Source organism: Falco biarmicus, chromosome 6 (assembly GCF_023638135.1).
Source record: "Falco biarmicus isolate bFalBia1 chromosome 6, bFalBia1.pri, whole genome shotgun sequence".
NCBI lineage: Eukaryota > Metazoa > Chordata > Aves > Falconiformes > Falconidae > Falco > Falco biarmicus.
Window position 1 is genome coordinate 36,564,062 of NC_079293.1, and position 26,885 is coordinate 36,590,946.

Consider the following 26,885-nt stretch of genomic DNA (forward strand, 5'->3'; position numbering starts at 1 on the left):
GCAATCCAGATTTCAAATGCTGTTGACTTAGCTTAGTTTGGTAGCTTCACTTCTTTGCTGAGTAAGATGGGTTTGCAAGTTGTACAGCTGAGTGTGATCTTGTGTGCCCAGCAATGCTGGGGAATGCTGCATTTGCAAAAATATTATTTTGGCTTTTGACTTGTAGTCTGAAAGCTTAACCTGGAGTCTAGTGACATTGGTTTGAGCAATATGATTTTTACTTGGCAATGCATTTTTTATTTAGTAGGGGATTTTGTTTCCGTTTCTGAGTGTTCAGCATACAGCTGTTCAAGATTTGTGAAAAGCAAATGAGTTGTTGTGTCCCCAAGGAACAAAAGATTTTGCGTTGGTAGAAAGAGGATGGGGAACATTCCTCAGCACTCAAAAGCTGGGTGAGAAAGAAGAGATCATTATTAAAACAGGGTTTGAGTTTTCCATCAGTCTCCTGATAGGGTACACTGGTCCCTCTGCAAGCATGTTCTCGGATGCCTGGATTCCCATCTTGGCGGAGCTCTGGGATCTTGTTAAAAGCAAAGCATCGAGAGCTAGCTCTGCCTGCTTTCTCAAAAGCCTTTTTGTGCCTTAGCCAGGTGATGGGATGTCTTGGATTAAACTTGCAGTTGTTTGGTTGAAAGCTTAAATGCCGGGTATCATCCAGTGATTTCCTGGAAGCTGCGTGCAGTTTTGCATTCTCCCCGTCGTTCGTGCGGGGAGATGGATGTGACATCTCTCAAGCAGGCCACTTTTAAGCAGCTGAATGCTGAGACTTTCATTCTCACTTCCTTCATGTTTATTAAAAATTACTAGAAAGAAGTTCAGAACTTTTGTTTCTGATATGTGTTATATCTATTATGGTGTCAGACAACTAAGAAAAAAGTCACTGGCTAATGAGTCTTAATTGTAACAAAACATCAAATCATTGTCACTTCTGCTGCAGTAAATGGTATTCATTAAATTAATCCACTCCATTACAGAAGTATTTTGCAGAGAATACCATGACCCTACTGCTTCTGTAACAGTAATAAGCTGAACATACCACTGTGGCACGATTAGGTATATTAGAAAACAGTTTGAAGCATGACTGCATGACCTGAAGCAACATCAGCAGGTCTCAGGTAGCATGTTTGAAAAAATAAGTTACCTTAATTAGAGACGGGACTAAAGCAGACCCTAGATGTGAACATTCCTGTAGCTTAGCCCTGCAGGAAATAAAAAGCTGGATCAAGAACCTCTTTGGCTCCATTTGTAAAGCAGCACAAGCCAAAACAAAGCTTAGACCTTGAACTGGGAATGGGGAATTTAGAAATCTGGATATTGCTCCTTTTTCTTCACTCTTGCAATCCCCTTTTAACTTCAGATCTAAACCCACCATGCTGTCTCTCCCCTTTCCCCCCTGGTATCAGAAAACAGAACAGCATCATGCCCCAACGCTCTTTTTACAAGGCTGCCATCAAAAATTTCTGGCAGGAGTTGCTTTGACTTTTAACAACGTTCTATTTCGTACCATATGTGTACATACACCAAATGATGATATACCATGTTTGTAACTAGGGGATGGTCTGCTTTATTAAACATCCCCCTTGCCAACAGTAAAAATGAACAGCCACAGTAAACACAGATGCAGGGAGGGAAGAATAGTCCGAGCTGTGTCACAGCACATTGTACCTAAGGAAGAAAACATCAACCTCTAATTGGCTCTGAACGCAGCCCACCTACTTAGCAAAACAGCCTGCCAAAAGCAAATTGTGCCGGCGCTTTGTGCACCACGCAGCCTTCCCATTGATTTTGGTCAAAAGGGAGGGTTTTGCCTTCATTTTCCAAACTCTCCATGAGTTGGCAAAAAGCTGTCTTGGGGAGAGCCTCTCTGCCTAGAATGAAATCCTCCTGAGGATGTGTTCCCTTCTTTGCCTCCTCCGAGGGCAGTGCCACTCCAGTTCTTCTCAAAATGTGAAGACGCCTGTGAGGGGGAAGGGGGGGTGTATTTGTTTTGGGAGGAGTGGATTCATTTATTTTTTTCTGGGAAAACACATTTTGGCCCAGAAAGAATGAACAAAATGACAATCTGGCTTGGAGCTCTTAAGCTACTAAGCACAACATTCAGTGCTTATAAGTTGTCGCATTGCCAGCAGTGGGTATGCAGAGGCAATGCAGAAAAGAAGAAATTAATGTATGCCATCCTTAAAATTATTCTGGTGAGAGCCGATACTTTGTATTTACTTACAAAATAATAATCACTGGTTTTGGTCCAATTTTTGCACCCGGACACTGGGATGTGGCAGGGGTGTTTCTGGAACAAACTGCACTGTGGGATTTAACTCCATGAATTCCATCTCAATATAAAAATGGTTTGTCGATTGGCAGGTTTTCCTGCTGGCTGCTGAAATTTTCCCTTCTAAGCTAACAAAATTAATTGTCCAAAACTGAAAGTCTCCTGTGAGGAGTTAGCAGTAGGTAGCTGAATTGGGAGAGAAAGGGGTTGTTGGTTCTGTTAAAGGTTTCTGGTAAATACGTTATTTAGGAGGGAACTTTTTTCCTCCCTGTTTTTTGGACGAAACCGTGCTTAGAAGCTTAGTAAACTAAGTTTGTCAGTTCCATTTCATCACCACAAAATTCCCACCTGCTTCTTCACCTCTATTTTCTCCTCTATACATCTGAGAACAGGACACAAGTCCTTTGTTTCTTTTTAATGGTGTCAGCTTGCCAAATGGTTGGTACATTGTTACTCTTGCTCACCTAGTGATTTCATTTAGGAATTTGAAGATGGAAAAAGAAAGGTCAGAAAGATAAAGAGTAGCCAAGTAAAGAAAACAGTTTTGCAAACTACCCATTTCAGTCAGGCTTGTTTGGGCGCAGGGGAAGGTCTTGGATGAATTCTTAACTTTGACGTGAAGCAGAGACAGAAAGGAGCCTGAACAGGGGGACATGGTGGAAGGGCAGGTGGTGAGTAGAAATATGAGACAAAATGAGATGTGATAAGGATAGAAGAAAAAAAGGTTGATTGAAAGAATGATCGACACTGGCAGAGAAAACTGGGAAAGGCTACCAGGGGCTTCCTCCGTGCCACTAAGTCCCAGCTTTAATCTGCATCTGAAGATGGTGGTGTTGCCCCTTCTCCCTTGCCACCCTCCTCAAGCTACCTTGGACCCCCTTCACTGCCTTTCCATCCCCCCGAGACCCCACTGCTACCAGGGCAAGGAGCCCTGAGCTGCCCCCAGGTCAGGATATTGGAGGGGTGGAGAGATGGATGTGGGACCTTTTAAATGGCTTGTATGGCAAGCAAGTAAGATAGTTGAGTTTTCATGGTTGCTTCAGAGATGTCACGATTAAAAAATAGACAGTAATAGCAAGCTGGGTTTTGTACATTCCTGAAAAGGACTTTAATTCAGTGTTATTTGATATTTCCATAGTTGTGACAACTGCATTGTATTTCTCATTTTTTTTAAAAAAATGACTTCATGAATAGGGTTTGGCTCCCCTTCCCCAAGGAATTTAATCTTGGCCACTTTTCTAAGTGTATTAAAATCTACGGGGAAATTGTTGTTTCTTTTTCCTTCCATGTGCACATTACTGACACAACATGACTTGTGTAGACTTTACTGTAACCTGTACTTTAGCTGGTCAATGTAATTTATAACAGAAAAGCTACATATTATAATGATAAAGCTCTCATAATATGCATGTGTTGCCTCTACTCTGCTGTTTTATGGCAGTGCTACAAAATATTTTACCAGCATCTGTGTAAATCCTATAATCTTAAAAATTAAATAGGGGGGAAAAAAAAGCCTCCATCTGACCAGGAAGGCAGAAGCATGTACTTCACGCAGTAACTGAGCATGTGAGTGCCTGAGGAAGATAATGGCATGCTTGCTAAATTACAGTGGCTTCAGTCCCAAAGAGTGGTGGCAGCAGAAACACCAGTGTCCTCCCTCATGGGCTTTGGCTGAGATGTGGGGTTTGTCTAAGTCTGCCCAGAAGCTCTGCTAGCCGGGGCCAGGGGGCATGGTACTAATTTGGCGAGTGCTTGGTTGTTTTTCTTATCTCTCTCTAGTGAGCTCCAGCACTCTGTTGAGCTGAGCCCAGAGTTACACAGGACATCTCAAGACAGCAGAGGATTATACCCACTCCTTCCCTTCAGTCTAAAGCTGGAGTTGAAAAACAGAGAGTACCACCTAAAAGAGACGTGTAGCCCCAGTGCTGTGCTGAACGTAGCCATGCCAAGCACATCGGCATCCAGCTCCTGGCATGGAAACCTCTGAGCCCGGCAGATTTCTTTAATGCTCCGTGCTTGAATTATATAGGGAGTCGATGCTAGAAACCAGATCCCTCAGCAGGACGTGTCACACTGAGTTACCTCTCTTTAGTGCTCAACTCAGCATCCATCTGTTTTGGAGGGGCTCATGACATGACACCACAGGATTTGGGCAGTTCTTGCCTCTTTTGGGAATTTCCAATGTTACTGCAGTGATAAATGCCCAGTGATGTTCCCTTTGACTTATACAACAGCAGGACGTTGGGCACCTAAATAGCTTTATTTAGCAATAATGTGGTTTCCTGCAGACTCTGAGGTACATAAGCCTTGAGGGGGTTTGTACGTGTTTAAACTGGATATTGTGCCTAAGCTCTGCTCTCCCTACCTGAGGATTGCTTCTAGATTTGGTTCATACTCTCTCCGTCCTTAGTATCAGCTGGAGAGGAGGGTTGACAACAGTTCTTGACCTCAGAAGGTTTTGTCATGGTGGAATGCATATCAAGGTGCTTGGATATGGTGGCATTGGAGCAACGTAAGCAGCAAGACAGAACTCAATGGCACAAAGGAGGAAATTGTGCAATATGCAGGTAGATTTTTTTGTTTATCTTTGGCTTCTGCACACACCATGTTTCTCTTAAACTCTTTAAGTGTGTTTTTGTACTGTTGATCTTGCATGTATGTGTGCATTTCCCAAGAGAGATCTTAAACAGACCCTAGTGTAGTTCCAGGAGCACGTGTCTCATGTAAGCAGTGCTGCAGGCTCCCGTGCCGCTTCCCACGTGCTGTAGTAAGGGATGTTCTGGTGGTGACTGTCAGTGGGTATGGCACCTACTGTCACGGTATCTAGGGCTGGATTTAGCTTTCCATTCAGCCAACAGATGACGTTTCCAAAAAGAAAGTTCTACAAAACGGGGAGTCTCTGGGAGATAATTATGTGGTTGTATAAATAATGAGTGAGATATTATCTGCGAGCTCTATAGTCACATCCATGGAGAGTAGAGATGAGCTTTCTTTGGGGGCGGGAGGGTTCTCTCAGCTCAATTAAATGGACGTATAGTACCAGCCTGACACTGAGCATTTGTTCCCATAGGAGCCTGTTAAAGGGAAATACAGTTCATGTTGCATACAGCCTGTGTTTAGACCTCCTGCCTGGATTATGAAAAATGTTAAAGCTAAAAAAAACCCCCTCATTATTTGAGTTTCAAAATCTGACTGGCTCCCGAATGCTTTCTGCAGTGGGGCGCACCTTTTCCACTGGCCGATTAGCTTCTTGTTATCTTGTTGCAAATGCCTGGCTTCACTATTCCTGTACTTTATTTTAAAAGGCTTTTGCTGTGTGCAATTGAATATACTGTAATCTTCTTATCAAATACTAAAGCTCTTTAGTGATGCCATTTTGAAACGCACTTCAGTTTTTAAATTGCAAATTTTTCTCTGGCTGGAAGGTCTCTGTTCGCGTTTTCGGTAGTGGTTGAGAATATACAGATATATATATATAGATATATATATATATATCTGTGTGTGGCTGTATATAAATGCTTGAAAACATACTGTCCCCTTTTCTGATAATGTACATTTGTGGGTTTCCTTCTAAAACACTGGAAAGGGAGGATATGGATTACAGAGCTGGTAGCTGCCCTCCTGGGTCATTTCGGTGTGCTTTTCCTGCATTGTTTTGAGTTGCATTTAGAACCTCCAAAGAGACAGATAAATTCTCCTTGAACAAGAGTGAGATTTTTCATTATTATTTTTATTATTTAAGTGAAAGAACAAGGCTGGTGTAGTTTTGAGTATGGAACTGAAAATCTGAGCTCATATATTCTGGTCTCACATCCGCTGGTAACTTGTGATGTGACTTGAAACAAAATCACTTAACCTGTGAGTCTGCTTCCCTACCTGTAAAATGTGGTTGGGAGTAAGAGGGATGCCATGAGCATTAAATATTTAATGTTTGTAAAGTGCTTTGAAGACAAAGAGTGCCACATAAATGCTTATCATTGTATTAAAATACAAGGAACTGGATAACCTTGTGTAGGAAAATTTCACTGGAAACTAACTTTGGGAATGAAGACCAAAGCAGGAGAAGAAAAGACATCTTGCAACCTTGTGTATTAAGAATTTTGAATGAAATGCACTGGAGAGTCTGTCTCTAAAGATTTAGCAGAGGTAGTCTTCAGGACCACTGAAAATAGCCTTCGGAAAATCATAGGATTCAGTAAATAGAGAAAGTTGGATTCTTCTGCTAATAAAGGAAAAAAGGAAGAAAACTTCTAAACCAGTTAGTTTGTTTAGTTTGACCACCGTAATCAAGCATGTAATGGTGGCATTATGTGAATGCTGTGAAATAAGACATCTAGTTATAGACAGGCATTATTTCAAAGTGTGTGTCTGATGAATCCATCCTCAGTGGATGTTATTACTTACCTAGAAAGATCAAGGAAATACAATGGATATGTACTTTATTCAGGAAAGCAATTGGTAGAGCACTCCATCTGTGAAGATCATTCCAAGCAGCTCATACACTTAGCTCAGAAATTATTTACAAGTGGATAGACAAAAATACAATGATACAATGCATGGAGCAAAATCTTTTAAGAGACTCAGAAGAAAGCACATGTCTTCAAAGCACCTAATAAAGCAAAACCCCAGCCTTCATAATAACGTAGGAGGTCTTCCCCATGGTGTCTTTCATAAATACACTAAAATATTGCAGATACAGATGTATTCAGTCCTTTCTGTCTCTCCTCCTTACTACTACAGAGAATTAGTGTGAACTGCCTTGGGAGATTCTGGAAGAAAAAAAAAAAAGTTCTTTCTTGCTGCAGGACTTTGCTCACCGTGGTGGGTTGGCCGTGGGCTGCAGTCTGTCAGGATAAGCCTGTTCCAGAGTGGGTCCTCCATTGGCCACAGCTCCTGCCAGGATCCTGCTCCAGCATGGGCTCTTCGCCATGAGCAGAGGACCGTGAGGTCCTCCTCAGGCTGCAGTGTGGGTATCTGCTCCCACTGTGGTCCTCTCCACAGGCTGCAAGGGTAATCCCGGCTCCAGTGCCTGGACTACCTTCTCCCCTGCCTCCCTCTCTGACCTTGGTGTCAGCAGATCTGTTCCTCACATATTTTTCCTCATTTCTTGCTGCCTGTTCTGTGGGTTTGCCCTTTCTTAGAAAAGTTTTGTTGAGGCAGCACTGGTTTGGCTGCTGGGCTCCGCTGTGCCCTGCGGTGGGGCCGTCATGGAAGGGGCTTTGAGCCGCACAGGGCAGCCCCTGGCCCTTCCTGTGGATGCCATCCCTGCAGCCTCCCCGCTAGGAAAAAAAGATGAGAAAGGTATGGTAAGTTCATTGCAATGATCAATAATTTTACTGGGGTTTGGTGGAATATTTTTTTTTTTGAGTTTAGGTGTTTCTGGGCAAGCTTATGCATATGTTGCCATTTTCTGTGTGACTTACCTAGTCCCCGTTTCTGTCAGACAAGCTGGTTGCTGGATGAGGCGGGAGGGCTGTGCTGTTCACAGAGCCAGAGCAGAGCGATCGTAACAGCCTCCTGTGCTTTTTGGCCTTAAACATCTATAAATCGGTAAGACTAACAGGGATGGTGCAGTGACTCATCCACATGGCAATCAAGGTGTCACAGAAAATCAGAAGTTTCCACTGCTTCTTTGAGACGGGAATTCAGAGAAAATATTGATGGTAATTGAAAGAATTGCTCATACAAGGCTGTGTGCCTCATAAGATATGCGTCTTATCTCCAAATTATTTATGGCTCCAGCTTGGGTAGTACGTGCCTGCACCCAGAGCTGTGGAGCAGGACGTGGCTTCCTGGAAGGGGGTGTGCTGCTGGTGCCTCACATCACGCCGGGCTAGATTTTGCATTCGATGCCTTTCTTCCGTGTTTAGAGCTGTCACTTTATTCTCTCACATGCCATCATCTGTTAGGGTTCTTTGCTGGGAGTCTGGTACCTTTACCTGATCTCCCCGTGCCTGCTTCTGTTGATGCCTAAGAGTTGCTTAAAGGAGGGTAATTCACAGCCTCAGCTTTTGACCACTGTTTCTGCTTTCTCAAAGAGCCTGAATTTCTGGCCGAGCTGATTAGATAAGCTGCAGCTACATTATTGCTCTTACGTAGGATGTATGCTTCTCTTAAGAGCTGTAAGATTTACATGTGAGAAATAACTCTGCTCAAAGTGATGTCTCTGTAATATATTCATTTATGTCTCCATGCCGTGTTTTAGATCTCTATGAAAACAAACTCCTTAGTAAGTACTGTAACAGCAATAAAATAATTTGCTTCAATGTCTCCCTATTAGATGTCACAACATACTTTTGGTTTTCCTCGTCATGTTTATGGGGAAATGGCAATGTGAGGAAAGATTAATCAATCAGGAAAATGATCTGTTATTTCCCTTCTCTTTTCATCTATCCAAAAAAACCTGATGGGCTGTGATGCAAAGTGTCTCTAAGCGATGCATATAATGTATGCGATTACTGCATGCTCAGCAGCCAAATGCAAACATTGCAGAGTAGAAACACAAGGTTTATCTAAAATTAAACAAAAAGGAAACAGAAATCTGTACTTCAGATTCTACACGCAAGCTGTTCAAACAGTCAGATCTTAATAGTAGATTTAAAAGTGTCAACAGCAATGGCCTTGTTTTTTTGCATGCTTAAAACTTGTCAGCAAATTCAGTCTTCTGAGTGATAATAACACTAAAAGGCTTACAACAGACTGTCCTTGGTGTATTGCAAAAAAGAAAAAAACCTTACAGGAACAAGTATCTGTTGACCTGGGGTCGGCGTGGGAATCGCAGGTCACTGTTGTAGGCTGAAAAGCTTCTTGAGGAAAGAGCAAAATCCATGAAATCATTGCATTGCTTAACCATGCAGCGAAAGGTCAGAAGGGAACAGACCTCTCCAGATTATATTTAGTAACTATGAAGATTTTGCTTGTAGTATTCACTTTGTACCACACAGTGTTTTGCCCACCCTCCCCCCTGCTCCTCCTCTGAAAAATTTACTCTGATCTAATCTGAAAGTAACCACATGCTCACGAGCAATTTATTTTTTTTTCCATTTTTCAGCAAACCGGACAAAATTATTCTAAAAGCAAAAACCAAATTATTTTGCTCCACACACGTTTATAGACAGATGCCAGGCCAGATCCGTTCTGGAAGATGCAGGAATGGGACAGTAGCAAATAAGTATGCAATGCTTCCAAATATTAACCTATCCTCTGATGCGCTCCTGTAAATTGAAGTGACTACTGTTGCTGTTAAGGTTGGCTTTACACATATTTTTTGCTGGTGTTGACATCTACTGGATAAATTTGCTACTGGCAGGAGGACTACACTGTTTCAAAGAACAAGAGAGCGCTATTCCCCTCCTCTCGGGAAGCTTGCACTGCACAGCTCGGTCTTGCAGCCATACACTCTCGCTGCTTCCTTTTTTGCTGTTTTCTTCTTGTTGTGTTCTGTTTCCAAAATTGTCCTGTGAACAAAAATTGAATTTAAAGATAGCAAATTGCAAGTGCATTTGGGCAACAGACTGATGAAACAGCTGCAGTCTTTCTTTCGTAGACCTGAATTTTTCTGTTTTGCCCGAGGCAGTAAAAGGAAATTAGTTTATTAGTTTCACTTCGGTCACTGGTGAATATCATCCCCCCTCACAAAAATAACACTTTAATTCTGCTTGATTTGAAATAATTGACCGATCAGGAATGAGGCATGTGAAGGGAGCTACCAAGACTGAATTACACTGTAGGCCTGAAAGATCAATTGTTTGGGAGGAGAGCTGAGACACTGCAGCCTTATATTACACCTGCCTGTTTATTACACTTGGCCTGAGGGGAAGGCAATGCACCATTCTGATCTGTTGCCTCAGAGAAGTACGGATGTAAAATGAATGCAAAATAAGGGAACAGCAAGTTATTTTTTATGTTAATACATTTTATATTGATATTGGGGACGTTTGAGTAAACTAAGCTTCAGTTTATAGAACAGCATATGTGTTTTTCCTCCTTTCTATGCCAATATTCCTTGCTAAATGCAGTTTAATTTTTATTTTTTTTAAGCTTCTCAATAATACTTGCAGTGATTGACTGGTAGCAGTAGCATAAATACTTAGTAAAATTAGTCCCACTGGAAGATTACTCAGATGCTACAGCTCTTCTTCTTACTCCTCCTTCCTCCGCTCTTTCTGTGCGTTCTAATGATTTAGTTTTAGGAAAAATGACCTGAGGCACAGCAGAAAGAAAAAAAAAAAGTCACAAGAAAAAAAACAACTGATGGACTTATGCTTTGGCAAATCCATGGAACAGAAGTGAGGCCAGATGTTTGCTATACAGGCATTTGGCATGTATATAAGAATCTCGCTACAAGACTGCATATAGAGTTTTTGACAGCTTTGTTTGAACAAAAATGAATGATTGCTGTTCAGGATAAAATGCAAACATTTTGGCCAGCACTTACAAGTCTAGGAGTTTTGAAGTTACATTCTTAACTAGGTTCCTGGTATTCTTAAATCCATATTTAAGCAGGTGCCTAATAAATGTGATTTGATTTCTCTATATACTTTTTAAAGGTTCTAAATCACCTAACATATCTTGAGAGGGATACAATGAGTGGTTCAGGCTTTTCAGAAATGAGCTGATTCTTACTTGATCATGTCATTTCTAAAGCAGCTAATTAAAAGCTTCAGACCTCTGGCCTAGAAAAGGTAGGTTGCTGATTTACTGCATTCAGCAAACACTCTTCATCCATTAGTTGAAAAGATAAAACGCAAGTTGCCGGTGGCACTTTTAAGTGGGAAGCAAGAAAGAGTGATGGAAGAAGTGATAACAGGAATAGCTTTTAAAAGGCAGAGGAGCAAGTTGAGAAGCAGTTAACTTTGATACAGGGTGTGGTATTAATTCCTTAGGATGGTGGCACTGTTCCTCTAATTCTTGAAGCATTGCCTTTCAAAACAAAACAAAAATAGCAAGTGGATGTAAGTGATACTTACTCTATTGAACCAACTGAATATAAAGTCAATCTATTTTATGGAACATGGTTAGGCCACAGGAGGTGATGATCTGTGACTGCAGATGGACAGACAACCTGGGCTCCGGCTAACTTCAGTGACGTGCACCAGGAAGGGAACATTCAGATTCTAAAGCCCTAAGTATTTGCTGGGTGAGCGAAAAGTGCAGTGTTTCCAGCCAGGAGAAGGGGTGCCTGGTGCTGATGTCCAGGTACCGGTGGTATTGGTGATGTGAAGCAATTATCTTGTGGAAAAACGCAGAGAAGCTCCCTTCTCCAGGTGCTTCGTGACCTCCAGAAGGGTGACAAGGATATGTGTGGCTCCTTAAATGAAGAGCAAGGTAGCTTTTGAGGATATGTGAGTGGAGGTTAGCGACAGTCGCATATTTAGGGCACCAGAAATTGGAAAAAAAAATAGTTATTCCCCTCAGTGTAAGGATCTTCCATAGCCTCCAGGAATTCAGTTTCTTATTGCAGGATTGGGATAACCGCGTTTCCCTACCTGTGTGAACCAAACCATGTTACATCCTCAAGGGTTCTTGGATGCGTGTCGATAAGGATTGTGCTAGTCTAGTGGTCAGTAGTTTTAATGTTTCTTGTTTTTTTCTGAAGCATTTTGCATCTAATAAATTCTTTTTATATAACAGATGCTAAGTGACCGTTTCATGCTGTCAGTGTACATGTGGTCTTGATTTGGGGGAGTGATATATGCCTCCTTTTAACATAACGGGTGTCAGAAGACACTGTGTGGTCAGAGGTGATCAGTCCTAGAAGAAAAAAAATTACTGCTTCCCGTGGTGCCATGTGAAGCTTTTTAAATGTGAACAATTGACTGGGGTGGGTTGACCCAAAAATATCCTCTAAGAGGGAAATTCAAAGTACAGTTTCTTTGTTATACAGTTTTGCAGCAATACGGGTGATCCAGAGAGATTATGCTGTAAAATATTGCTGCATTTAACCCTTTCCTTGGCAGAGAGCTTTCTTCTCTAATACTTCTGACTGATTGACCAGTCTTCCCCAAGGGATGGAAAATTGAGAATGGCAGTAAATCAAAGGAAATTTTTCCTGCCTTGCCCAAATGTAATTTGGAGACCTAGTCACCTTTTCCTCTCCCCCCCGCCCCCCGCCAAGAAACTAGCCCCAAAAGAGCCAAGAGCCTGTTAATTAAATTTTGCGAGATTAAATTTGTGACATTTGGCAACACTGACACTAGCTTATTCTACATTTCTGCTTTATTAACTATGAAGTCTTAGGAGACATTAGGTATGTCAGGTCCTGACAACTGAGAAGGTGGCCCATGTCTCCAGAAGAAATCTAGCTGTGGCCCTGTCTTCCCTCCTCTACCTCTCCTCAGCGGGTACCATTGGAGCCTGGCCACCAGCTGATGGTCAGCCAGCCCCCGTGCTGGGAGTCAGCGTACTGGCCACTGGCTCTGCTGTGTGGGTCTTTCTGCGCAAACCCTCCACAACCTGGCCTTTAATATAGCAGCTTTTGTCATTTGGTTTTCGTTTGTTTGCTTTTCATGCTAATGAGATAATTTAATTAGTGAAGTCAGTGTTTTGGGCAGTGTTTTGCAAGCCAGGAGCATTATAGAGGGATATAAAGTTTTTCTCTCTCCCTATTTTTAACAAGGCTGGGTTCCAGACAGTGCCAGCTACCCAGGACTCTGTAGAGACATCTCAGAAAGTTACTATGACTTCGTGTAAAGTTCTGGTAGATAAGAAAATCTTAATTTTCTAAAATTTCTAATTCTTTAATTGGAAAATTGCTATGCAAAACTCCAGTCACAATGCTGCAGAAGGACCTTGGAAAGCCCAAGAATCTGCATGAAATGGCAGCTAGAGTTGGTTTTTGGGAATGGAGGGTTGTGAGGGTTGAGTTAGGCTCTCAGCTTTTTTGGGGGGTGGTCTGCAACAAGCCAAGGGAGAGAACGAGATCAAGTGAGAGGTACAGACCTTGAAGACAGACGAACAGAGTCAGGAATTTTCTCCAGATGTGTATTGCAAACCCGTATGTTTTGACATATTTTCTATGCATTTATAATTGACAGTAAGTGCATTTGTGGCTGTGGATGAAGGCCTTTCAGAGTAGCCCAAACCACTTGGGTGGTGGTGGGGCTTCCCCAGAAGGAAACTCCTGTGCCTGACGTAAACCCCGTAACTTTGTGTGTGTCCAAATTTAGCATGCAGCAAGGTTCAGGATGGGGACTGGTCTTCATCTTCTGTCCCAACAGTGTGAGCAGCGGGACCACAGACACCTCTGGACCTCTGTGAATTTTTCTCACCCTACCAGTGCTCCTGATCAGTGAATTGCAGGATGTGTTCTCTACTCCACTCGGATTGTAAATAAATTAGCATTTGAAAGCAAATGATGAAATATTGGAAATTATCATATTGAAGATAAATTCCCAAGAAGCTTAGTAATAAAACATACACATACCAATATTTTAGTAACCCCTTACTTTGGAAGATCATATTCTCCCAACATTTGGAGAGAAAGAAACTAGACCGTTAAGTATGGTTTCACTCTCGTTGTGGCTGGTTCTTTTTCAGTTATATAGTGTAGTTTGGTTTTTTTTTTGCTCATCTAGAGAGATTTCCATATCCATCTTACGTACTCAGAAATAATAAGTGTAAACACTTTTCTACAATATTTTGAGACAAAGAAGCAAAACGATATGTGCTTCTTGCATAGTGAGCTCTGTCCACTGAAGACACTGTTGTGTTGCTGCCCTGATTTTTTTTTTTTAAGTATGTCCCAAAGCTTTGCCTCCTGCTGCATATATTTGGAAAATTAAATCCTATATAATCTCTCAAATCTACTGCTCCTTTATCACTTACAGGGTTAGGATTTGGGGTTTTGTCTTTTTTTTTTTTTTTTTTTTTTTTTTTAAATCTGATTGTAGCAAAGCAGCTCAAGTCTCTCTGCCTTGTCTTGGATTTTACAAGAGCTTTACAACTGTTTACAAGAGTAAATCAGGGGTTTACAAAAGTAGACCTTGCTTGATAATAAAGTTGTTTCCTTGCCCCTCAAATATTTCTGGGTCTTATCTTTCTACACAGCCGCTTGTAGTTCAGCTTTACAGAATCTCTTGATTGGATTCCTACTGCCTTTGTCTAACAAAGAAGTCTTTGAATGAAGTCACCCAAATGGAAAAAAAAAAAAAAAAAAGAAGTAAAAATTGTGAAAATGGATTAGTCAGATCCATGTAGGCTTAGAACAGTGATTCCATATGTGTCTAAGAAAGTCTTTTTAGGTTATAAATAATGTTGAGCTCGAATAAAACATTTTGTTTATCGCACTTCTGAAGTGAAGAGCAGCTCCTGAAGCTGCCCTATCTACTGGTACCCTATTTTATTTGCAAGATTTTCTTAAAGACACATGTACATGTGTGTAATATGTGTGCATGTATGACCTTACTATTAAGTTATATCCATAATTTATGGTAACGATGATATATTTCAGGGTGATTTTGGTGCCGTATGCATAAATTGTGTCTTCAGCCCTGTGCCTCAGAAGAGGCTGTTGTGTTGGTACACTCTGATAAAACTGCATCAGTAACACTTCCCCTGCAGCATCTATCTGAAATCATTCGAGCTTAGGTACTTAGACATCTTCTTTATCACTTACAGTTCTTCATGTTAGATCTGATTACAGCAAATCTCTCTCTTCTTCCTCATCTTTTTTTGTGTGAATCTCATAAAATACTTAGGCTTTACATGCACTTAGCTGCTTTTGAAGCTCTCTAACAGTCTATTTCATCTTTGTTTCCGTTCATCCAGTCTGAAAATACGTAAGGCTATTTAGCTTATTTTAATGTTTCAGACTCTTCCTTCTTTTCTTCCATTTCCCTAATGACCGTGTATCTACTTCCATTGTGCTGTCTCCCAACCTCTCCTGCCTATCATATTTCTCTAATGTTATTATTTAAAAGGTAAATTTAGAAACAAATGCTTACCCAGGAAAAATGTAAATTAAAAGGCTGACCTTTATTTTTGAAGTCACTTAATGAAGTTGACTAACAGTCTAAGAAATCTGATTCTATGACTTCAGACTGGCTGAAAGCCCATTTTTTTCCTTATATTCATATCTGTGAGGACAGGCGTTTTAAGGAGACCTTGACTAGGGAAGCGTGGAGAGCAAGGAAAATGCTGCTCTAAGGCTCGAACCAGACTGTCATTTAGAGGGACATGAATAGGAAACATTTTTTCTGCAGTACAGTGAGTGTTTTGGGCTTGGGGGAAGAAGGGCTGTGTTTAAATGTATCGAGCATAAAATGAAATGTTAATCACTTAAGTTTAATAAATCTGCCGCAATGATCTGTTTGAACCTGGTAAGAGGCCTGTAGTTAGCACACTGCTATCTCAAATGCCTCTGGTCTTTTTCTTGCCTCGGTGTATGTATGTGGAAGCTGTGGAAACAAGGAACAAATTAGCTCGGAGCTTGCATAAGAGATGCGGTGAAAAATGAGTACCAGGAGGAAGGTGGTTTTAAAGGAAGAAAGTAGGAGGATTACCAAATGGCCAGAGTTTTGAGGGTAAATTTGGAGGCTGGAGGTAGTCATCTGTGTAGGTGCCCTACATTTTAGTCCCAAAGACGCTCATGTTTTGCAGAAAATTTTATTGTTGAGCAAGCTGTTTATATGAGACATTTGTAAAACTCCTGGTCATAGAAAAAGTTACTTTCTCTAGCAGGGGTGTTCGCACATTTTCCTTTCCCTCAAGACTGATAGATTTAAAGTCACTTCTTTTTATGGTCTTTCTCACCTGCTGTGTTGCATATTTTGGCCTTGGAGGGCTGGGGGAGATGCCTCTCTCATTCCTCCGAAGGACATTCAGTATTGTTTCGTTAGTCTGTCGCTCTTCTCTTTTCTACCCTCTCAATCCCGTCTTACTGTGAAACTAAAATGGGGAGGAAGGCGTTGAGTGCACATGTAATCCTCATGCCTGGCTCCAGAGTACTTTGCATAACCCCTCTCTGAAACCAAGAGGGCTGGCTGTGTTTTGGAAAGAGTTTTGCAACACGTCCACAGTGGTGTGGTCTTTGGGGACCAAGATAGGTGTTTTGTTTGCTTTGCCATATCACTAAATCTGCCTTCAGATTTGTCATGGGATTTTTATTTTCCTCTGGTTGCTCAATCTCTCTTCTTTAGCTTACAGCCTTTCCCACAGCTCTCCCTTAATACCAATTTGATCTTCTTTTTGCTTTGAATTTATCAGTTCACCCAGTAATAACTACGGGTTTCTCTCTCTTCTCTCTGTTTAGTATGTTTAGTAGGGTAGGGGTTTTTTTCCCCTCTGAGTTTTTGTTCCTTTTGGCTGCACAATGAAATCCTTTGATTCTATGTGACAAACAAGAACACACATTTCCTTTCTAGTTGAGATTAAAGGCACACGGCTACTCCAGTGATTACATCTTGAGTAGAGAGTGAGGGAAGGCCTGTCTCATTGACTTTACCATCTTCACAGGATGGTATATCAGCTGAATTAACTGTACAGAGAGTGATTTTTAGCAGTAACAGCATGCAGTATGCCTCCTCATGAACTTCTGTTCTGAGATATGTGAATCGTACGTTCTCTCTATTGCCAGCGATGTCTTTGTGGTGGGTTTATGGCTCTGATGTGGGGTAGGCGTTTCTGAGAGAGCTTTAAGCTTATCTGCTCAAGAATTGACTTCTAGACATGGCAGTGGGGAGTTTCGTGCTGGCTGAAAACTTGGCCCCCAAACTGAGGTTGATAGATGGGTAATTAGCCAAGGCTTAGCTGGGGCGGTGACTTCCATGCAGCCAGCGCTGGGAGTTACCCAAGTCTGGAAAACAAGATAAAAATCTTTCTCTTCTTAGTGCTGTTTAGAGGGACCTAAAGCTATTTAAGAGAAAAATGTGTGCGTACGAATGTCAAGGAAAACTTCCCTTAAATTTGGAAGACATATGAATTAATTGTAGCTATTGATACTGGTATTTTTAAGCACTAGGTATAATCTTTCTCCTTCTCCCTGTTTCCCAAACAGACAGGGTTGTCTGTTGGGTTTTTTTGTTCATTCTTAAAAAAAAAAAAAGAATAAATCCCAAAGAATCCAAAGAATCCATGTCTGAAAAATTTTAGCCTAAATTTGAGTATTTTGGAACTGGTAACGAACTGGGTTAGGATGAAAATGCTCATACATCTTTGATTACAGTGCCTGCTGCCCTCATTGCTGTTCGTGTGTGGCTTCCACTGGCCTCCGTCACTGCTGTTCCTCAAGATGGTTTATGCTGCCCTGTGTCAGGTTCTGTGCAGAGGAACGTGATGATTATGCTTGGCTCGGGACACGCTTTCTTGGAGAAGTTTCTCATATGAGTACAAAATATGTTTAAAGCATTATTGTGATGATTATGATCCTTGACAAAAATAGTCTAGACAAAGTATAAACTCTGGATCCAAAAATATATTTAAAAAATAGCTAGCCTGTTCACAAACCATTTCTTACCTCACCCAGCAGCTATTTATGAGAACATTTTCTATTGTTTCTAATTTTAAGCAATTAATAGCAAGCACTAGTGGTTGCATATTCTTTTATTAGATACTTATCCCCGCTGGTTTTTCTGCACATCTTGTTGCTGTCAGATATCTTTGTACCCAGCCAAAAATGACATGTTGAAACAAGCAGTGTATATTTAATGCAATGCATAGAAAAAAACCCATGACGTTCAGCGCCGACTTCTATTTTTTATTGGAAATACCATGAAATACAGTAGCTGGACAAAAAAGTGAATTTGCTCGTGAAGAGGGTGGTGGGTTTTAAGTAAACTTCTTAATGCATGGCTTAGTCATAGGCTTTTTTCCTACTTGTTATTGACGTAATTGCCTGTCAGTCTCATCTGATAGTAGAATTGCTGGGGGCATGGTGTCTTGGATCGTGTGGCAAAAACTGCTAGCTATTGACTTACGTGCATGTGTGCCTCTGCTCTCCGCTGAATTAAATGTCAGATATACTCAAGTGTGTGGGTGGGTGGGGGATATGTGATTTGGTTCTCTCTAGTTGCCTTGTCAAGAAGTACACTAATACAGCTAATGGAGCTTGGAAGGAGAAGGGCATTCAATTGACAGCCACCATCCAAACAGTCAAAAAAGATAGCTTCATACAGTGGTGGAAACTGTGGAGATTTAAAAAGATGCTTTTCCAAACACAAGGAATAATAAAGGATATTTTGAAATTGCAGCTTGCATGCAGTTAACAGTCTCCCTTTATGCTTGGCTTTGCAAAAGGTTTATAAAACAAAGGGAAGGGAGTTTATACCTGTGGAATTTCTAACCTTTAAAAAGACACTATCTTTAGGTACTGATTGTTTTCCCAGACGGTTGCCACTAGAGGAAAAACTTGCTTTCTGCACCTCTGCTAAAACAAAAGTTTCTTTTTCACTACAGCATCTTTCACAGCACTCGCATCTCTGATTTTTGCTGTGTTCAGTGTGTAGCTGTTGTTTCAACATGGTCTCCTGGAAAATATGAAACAAACTTTTGGAACTGAAGTATCAGATGGCCACAAAAATACATGAAAGAGGAATCTAAGTAAATATCAGTGAATCATCAACCCTCAAATCATCAATCAAATCTTGGCATCAAATCATACCAGTGTAAAAATAGCTGTCTCTGTTGGATTAAGCGGAATGTTAATTTTGTGGTCAACTTCTACAACAATATGTGCTGTCGCTGGAGGTGCTCGCTCCTGCACAGGGGTAACAGAACCATCGCAAATGCAGCTTCTTGGGAGATCTGCTTCATCCTGTTGTTGAAGATAATGATTGTGGGAGGGTATTTTGTGGGGTTTTTAATACACATATTATTGAATTTCTAAATAAGAACAGTTTATTTTGTCTCAGGCTAGTAGCTCTCTGTTGAACCAGGTGAACCTTTAATTATTTAGTCATAATAGTTGGTTTAATTTGCCTTTTTTGTTATTGTTTATTTCTAACACGTGAATAACTTAACATTTTTGATAGGCGTACTGGTTTATAACACTTCTAAGTTATATCTCTCTTAAGTAGTTTCTTATCTTTAGGTTTCTGGGTGAGTTTGGTTTCAGCTCCCTCCTCAGCCATACAAGCAGTTGGTTTTACAGTCCGGTTTTGTATCTAAGAATTTGTGAAACAAAATTTCTTCAACTGACCTGATGTTATTATTACAAAGAACTTACTGGATCGTGTGATGCAAATAAAATAGATCAGATGCTGCAGTGACTTAGATACCCATTATTTATTTATGGGAATAAATATATTTAGCATTTATTTATACTGTTCTTCAATTCCAAATGCTGTAAACTTTCACTTACTCTCAACTCTGCTGGGAAAATAGCATTATTGCCACCATTCTGCAGGTTAGGAGACCTTGGCAGGAAGAATTAAGTAACTGCTCTAGGCTACATAACATGTAATTATCAGAACTAGGATTAGATGTTGGAAGTCTGAACTCTCAGTGTTGTGTTCAGATGTCTTGCTCCTGGCAGATAAAATCTATGGATAACAAAGACTGAGGAGGTAAGTAATGATAAGGACAGGATGATCACACAAAGCAACTTGGTCATTTGATCATCTTAGGTATATTAAGTGTTTTAAGTCTAGCCAGAGGCACGGGAGGAAAGAGAACATGTTGGCCTGCCCTGGAGAGCAGCCACACTGTGGAAAGCTCAGCATCACAGGGTGAAGCATTCCTGTAGGAGCTTCCAGGGAGAATATCAAGCAAGAAGGAGGGGATGGGGGCTACGTCAAGCACTATTTGTCTTTGAAAACATAGAAGCAATAGGTAGATTTAGCAGATAGGTATTTCTCCCTCTGATCTTCAGGATTAATACTTGGTCACACATCAGGTGCGCAAAAGAGCTACAGCAATCATCTGGCTGCTGAGAAAACTGCAAGACAGAGTTGTTGGAAACATTTTTCTGCTGTCAGAAGATTGAATGGTGATTTCCTTCTAAGTCAGCTTTTCGTGATTGCTGTTGCTTGTCACTTTGCTAGAGAGTTTGGGCAGATGGTGTTTCCTCGGGTCTGAGGGGCTGGTCTCTCCACCACATGCTTGTACAAATTTGTGTTCTAAATTAATATATGTGGCTACACCGCTCTCCTCCTCCTGATGTTTAGCTGGGAAAAGAGGAGAAACAGTGCTCTCCTGAAGCAGAGGAGGCATGGCAGGGACTCGCCCTCGTGATTGTAGTGTGTGATCGCTGTACCGTGTCCTTATTCCTAACACCTCTTTGGTTTTAATCTTTCAGGCAAACTCTCGAGTTCCCTTTGAGAAGAAGCTGCCCTCCATCGAGATGTCACGGCACCACAGCCGGTTTGAAAGAGATTACCGGGCCGGGTGGGATCGCCGGGATTGGAGTTCCAACGGCAACCATGTCAGCAGCACCAACTGCAGTAGCGTCGTGAGCACCAACAGCAACAACCGCCCTGGGCTGCTGCCCCTGCCCATCGTCCCCTCCCGGCTCCCCACCCCAGCCACTGCCACTTGCACCACCGTCAACAGTGATGTGATCACAAGCCTGGTGGCCAACTCGTCTCCAGCTTCAACTACCAAAGTAAGAATTTAGCTTTTTTTCCCTGGGGTTGATGTGTTGAAAGGATGTTAGAGATTGACCTTCATCTGCCCCTTTGCAAAATCTGTGTTCATGATATAACCAAGGGGAGGGAAAAATATTTTCTGTGGGCATTCTATGTCTTTTTTATTCTTTTGTGTGTTGTGCATACACTAGAGTAGGTCTTTTGTACTCCGAGACTGAGGGTGCCCATGCTGCTGAGAGGCCCAGGCAGAGAAAATGCTTCTTTTCCTTTCATCGTTGCCTACATTTGGGCTTTCTGTTACTTTCCCTGGAACGTGTGGTTCCCACCTCTGCTTTTGGGAATACTCTTCTTGTCTGTTGACCAAGGCAGAGCTGTGGTTGACAACAAGTGGATGTGGTTTTCATCCAGAGGGAGTGGGAAGTAACTAAAGGGCATAATTTTGGCTGAATGGTGGTTTTTTTCTTCTCTTTATTTGGTACTTTCCTATAAGGTTCTCAAAACCTCATTCCTAGGGCAGGTTGGAGTGTAACAGTGGGACTCCTATAACCAGGCTCTCTCATTTGTGCAGAAATGCACACTAAGGAGTAAGCAAATGTTAAGCGGCAAAGAATTGAAATCCTAGTAAACCATTGGGCTTTTTTGTTCTAATATGTAATCGGAGGGAAGAAGGTGACTGTTCCTTTTTTTAAAAAAAAACACTTGGCTCTTAAATCTGCAACATACAAGTTGTTATTCCAGTAGAAAGCTGGGGTTTCTTTCTGCATGCAAATTCAGGTAGAACAGCTGGGGAGTAGAAAACCCTGGCAAATTGCAAAGGTGACCACAGCGTTAGCAAAGTGAGCCAGAAGCACTGCTGGTTTTCTTTTTATGATATTTAACATTTTCTTTCAACTTGGTTTCATTTTAATAACTGCAAGTGCCAAATACAGCAGACGCAGACAGAGGGAAAGGAGACAATAAAGTTATTTAAAGTAAGCCAAGAGCAAGCTGAAATTTTACTGCAATACCATTATTATATTGATTTTTTTTTCACACTGTAGAAAAACAAGGTCAGTGCTGCAGAAGGAAACATTAGGCCAAAGTTTACAGTGTGATTGTTTTTAAAAATTTTCCATGACATCTTCAAATTATTTCATTTGAAAGAAGCCAATCGGATTCTGATCAAAACATATTTAGGGTTCTCCAGATGCTATCCACGATAGATGCATTTCAATCATGCTTTGTCTGGAGATAATTGAGGCAATTTTGGAGCCAAAGCAGTCATTTCATTTATCATGACCTTTGTTCGTGGGTCTACTTAGAGTCCAACAATTGTCTGGAGCTGCTCAGCCCTTCTCCCAGATGTTCAGAACCATTTTGAAGCGTAGCAGTGCCAGTAAACCATGTGTTTATTGAGGGAGAGGAGGCAGGAACAGCAAGTTAAATGCCTTTTTGATCATATGCTCAATGTGAACTGTCTTCTAAATTACCTTATTAGACAATTTTCTGATGACTTTCATTAGTAAGAATGTTTTGGCATGAATAGATCAAAAGCAATAAATAGACAAGAATGGAGGTAACATGGGACGCTTTTTGTTCAGAGAACTGTTAATCAGCTGTGTAATCTCCCATAAAATAAATGTGTAAAAATGCATACAGTCTTTGCCCCAGACTCTGCCAAGAATCAGCTAAACAGCTCTAAAAAATTCAAAATTGCATGCACTAGAGACAAAAACTTCGAAAAAGAAGTGAGGTAGGTAAGATGAACAGAGATGTAAGGATATGGTGCCTAGCAAGCTTCCAACTAATGATGTGAAGCACTGTCAGGAAAAAACCATCAGGTGCTCATACATACTCATGTTCACCCTGCCTGACTCTGTCTCTGTCCTTTACACACAGCAGATTTACACTTGTGGTTAGCAATGTAACCAGCCAGTGGCTTTCCCTTGTAGAATCCAGCTAATGGTTAGGCATAAAAAATTAAATCTGTGTAATGAGGAAATCACAAGTCAGAAGAATAACGCGGTCGCTTGGTTTATTTAAACGGGAATGTGCCAAGTTGCCTTGAGCTGAGAGTTCACAGACTACCCTCTGCAGTCTTTTTGTGAGCACGTTTATGGGTTACCAGCTTGTTGGGGGCAGGTGTCATCTTAAGCTGAATTTCTTAGTTGTGTTTTGTGGTTGGGAGCAGGATATTTGATTGCTTAGCTGCCCTTCTGCAGTCTGAACTTTCCCCAATGTTATGGCAGATGTCATTAAACTCAGTGCCGAGGAGGTGCCCCACACAAGACATGATATGGTGAATAAATAAAGTATCATGGTGTTACAGAGCAAGAAGATTGAGAACCTGGTTCTCTTTGTCTCTTTGTCCAAAGAGATGGGTGTAGCCAGCAGTGTTCCTCCACGCTGATGACAGAAAGGATTCTCTGTCATCCAGTTACCAGTTTTGACTTTAGTGTATCTTCCGAGCTAGTTTGAAGGTCTCAGACTATAGAGGCCAACTGTCCATCTCCCTTCATTTTGTGTTCCTACTAATTAATTATCCTCCCAGTTAAAAGTTTTTTTCATCTTTTTTTATAAACCGTTTAGTCTGTCTTCAAACCTTTGGTCCTTGGGTCCTCTAGTTTACTGCTGTGTACTGGTCTTAGTAGCTTCCAAATGACTGCGTCTCTTTTGCATCCCCTTTGTTCTTCATTTGGCTTTGATTCTGTAAGTACCAAAACCATATGCATCCTTTCAGCATCAGACTCACCATTCTCTTGCATGGTGATAAAACTAACCCCTTCTGTTCACATGTCTGCCCAGGTAATAATTGCTCCAGAGTTTTGCCAAAATGCTAAGTCAGTAGTTATTAAAAATGCATATATGTGTCATCGTCCTCCATTACATGTGATCAAACAGAATCATAATCTTGTCAAAGGCTGCAGTGAAGTCTGTTTGACAAGATCTGTCTTCTGGATACTTGTATTGGCAGAAACTACTCATATTCCTGTCCTTCAGCTCCCTGTTAACTGAATCCTAAGGTGAGAAATTCAAAACAGAGGAAGAAACTTCATTTCTCTCTGACATGTAACTGGATGGTGAAACTTGCTGCGTTGGTGATGGAACGGGTCAAGGAATTTTTCGATAGTTTTAAGGACCACTAGGTTGTCTAGTCTGGCTGAACCATCTGGTCTTTAAATGATTATGTAAATGTATGTAAGATTAAAGATTTCACCCCCAGTTATGTGGTATGAACACAAAAAGCATTGGAAGGGAGAGAAAAAATTGATCAGATCAAGTGTTGGAGAGGTGAAACCATCTTCAGAGGGAAAGCTTTAAGGTATGTAACAGCAACTCTAAGGGGGTGGTTTTGGTCTGTGTTTTTATGCTTCTGGAAGAGGTTTTACGTCTTCCTGTGGAGGACTTTAGAAGGATTTTATTGCTAATTATTAATGTGTAGGAGGACTTTAGAACTAATTATACTTTGCAGACCTTTGAAATTTATTCTCAAAGCGTACCTGTAACCTTCTTACCACAGATGCTTTAGTACAAATCACACTTAGTGGATCTGCCACATTTAAGTGGTTACGGATGTTTGGTCTGAGTTATTTAAACAAAAAAAGCTGTATTTTCCTGAGCTTTATTCTTGGCTGAACAAACCCGCGATGATACTTTGCGCTGCTGCAACCCATTTCATCAGAGGCTGCCAGAAGACATCAGAAAAACTATTTAAACCTCAGCCTCCTGTAAGAAATAGTTTAATGTCACACTCCCAGCATCCAAGAGGGAAACTGAGGCACTCACAGGTAGGGATTATTGGTTTTCTGCTCGTTTTGTGTCACTGTGAGGGAAGTTCCAGCTCTTTTACTCACTTTGGCTTTTCTGTTCTGGTGCTGTACCCAAAGCTTTGGGCCACAGACCAGCACCCAGAGTCAGTGCAGTTTGAAGGGATGAATCCTTCACTGGAGATACTTCCTCAACCCCTTGAATACCCGAAGTAGTCCATAGGAGAGGGCAATTCCTGCCATTAAACTGCTGCATTCAGATCAATTTGTCACACTCAGAGCCCAGTCATGTATGATGATTGAGCTCAGGTTTGGGTTCGTCTGTGTGCGGTGTGGTTTGGTTTTTGGTTTTTTTTTTCCTTCAGTGAGAAGGATGCTATCAAAGACATCCATATAAGACTGCAGCACTGCTTAAGATATTGGCAACAAAACAGTGTAAAATTCATTTAAGGATTCTGCACATCATTCCAGCCATGTTTTCTGTTCATCTCAGCAGCACCTTCATTCTTTGTTGCTTTTCCGAATTACTTTGCGAGTTACTTGTACAATTTTCTCCATCAAAGCTCCTGTATCACAGCTTCAATTTAGAAGTGTTGTCATGGGCTGTAATTTGAAATTTTATTACCAAGAGATTTTTTGGTTATAGAACATTTACTTTTATCATCTCTATATTATTTTTAAATGCCTGAAAAGATTGATACATCAACAGAATCTGTGCAACACCAGGCAAGATCTGATTTTTTTTTTCAACCTTAATTTTAAAAACCCTTTGCTTGGAACATAAATTGATTCTAAAGCCCCCACACACTTAATGATTTGTTATTCTCAAGGTTAAACCTATGACAAATTTTATAAAAATGCCAGTCTTTAAATAGCATAGCTGAGATGTGATCCTGGTCTGCTGTACTTACAGTACTCCCGTAGCATTTAAGACTTGTGTGGTTTTGCCTACTGTCGTTTTTATCCCACTGCGGTTAGCCACAATTATGATGTGGGAGATAAGGCAGAGATGGTAAAGAGTTTGTTAACCTCTCTGGAAAGTCAGGCAAGTATTGCTGGGGTAAAAATTGCCCCCACTATCTTTGCTGCCATGCATCACTACATCTAAATAGCATTAAAAAAATGAGTGGGGAGGGAAGAAGATTCTTGTGTTAAAGGAAAAACAAGTCAGTATGGCTGAGGAATGCACAGTTAGAATAAAGTGGAACGTCACAGAAGTAAAATGTTATATGCTTCTTCCCTTTATGGTCCAAAAAAATGCAGTTCCCTCAACAGCAGTCTGCCATATGCAGATGATTTGCTGTATGTTGCAGAATTTGTGTTGTCTGTTCTCTTTCTCTCACTTCAGAGGTGATGATTTGCTAAGCTGGTGTATGGCTTCCACAAATATTTAAAATATTGATTAAGCAGAGGAAAAATAAACATGAATTGTTTTTCAAGTTACGCCTTATGTTGTACATGACTAATTACATACAACAATTTGCTCTGCAATGGTAACTGAAATTTATGTACTCTTTTTATTATAAAACATAAGACGCTTGCATAAAGAGAGAGATTATAAATATTGGAATACAACAGTTGCTAGAAAAAAAGTCAAAACATGCAATGATGAAGTATATAGGATTTGCTCTTCCAGCTTCTCTGTGCAAAGCTACTTTTCCACCTCCCTGAGGGTTGGTATTGATAGTTGTCATATTTTTGTCACCATTTCAGATACTACACTGTTAATTCTTTGATCTGGACATGATGTAGCAGTCTAGCCCATAATGTCCCAGCATTAATAGCAAAAGCTGTGTTGAAGATCCTCCTGATTCTTCTGGCAAATTATTGTGGTGGTAAGGGAGGCTTCAGTTGCTGGATGTCAAATAGTGCAACTGTTTTGTTTTTTTTTCCAGGAGCATATTTTTACCTATGGGTAAATTTTTAAAATACAGTAATGTCCAGGTTCATTGGCAAATGAGATGCAAGCCCATTCGCACCTATGCAGAGACTTCAGGTGCATATGAAGCTCTAATTATGACAGTCTATTAAATGGATGTATAGGAAATCAGAGCAATTCTCAGAGTACGTAGCAGTCAATGGTTTGTAACAGAAGACAAGGACAGGTTTTCCCTGGCATGGAAATCACATTCTTCTGGTTCTCTAGGTTTGAAAGTTCAATAAGCTTTGCACAATTTACGTTTTGGGGTGACACACCATTGAACTGGAGTGCAGCTTCCAGACTGTGCTTCTGTGAGGGGTCTGCAAGCAAGGAAGGACGGCCAAAATGTATGGTTGATATGATATGACATGCTGTCACACCAGCCCAGCTAGGGTGAAATCAGCAGAGTGTACCACAATAAGTATATT

General features: G+C 41.0%; 1 protein-coding gene across 2 annotated transcripts in view; it reads left to right on the forward strand.

Annotated features, from left to right (window-relative positions):
- The window catches only part of KLHL29 (kelch like family member 29), a 405,364-nt gene that overhangs the window by 132,356 nt on the left and 246,123 nt on the right, over positions 1–26,885 (forward strand). For both annotated transcript variants that reach the window (XM_056343947.1, XM_056343948.1), the window contains exon 3: positions 20,502–20,807. In XM_056343947.1, the coding sequence (XP_056199922.1) occupies positions 20,547–20,807 (261 nt within the window). In that variant the 5' untranslated portion in view covers positions 20,502–20,546. The remainder of the gene's footprint in view (positions 1–20,501; positions 20,808–26,885) is intronic.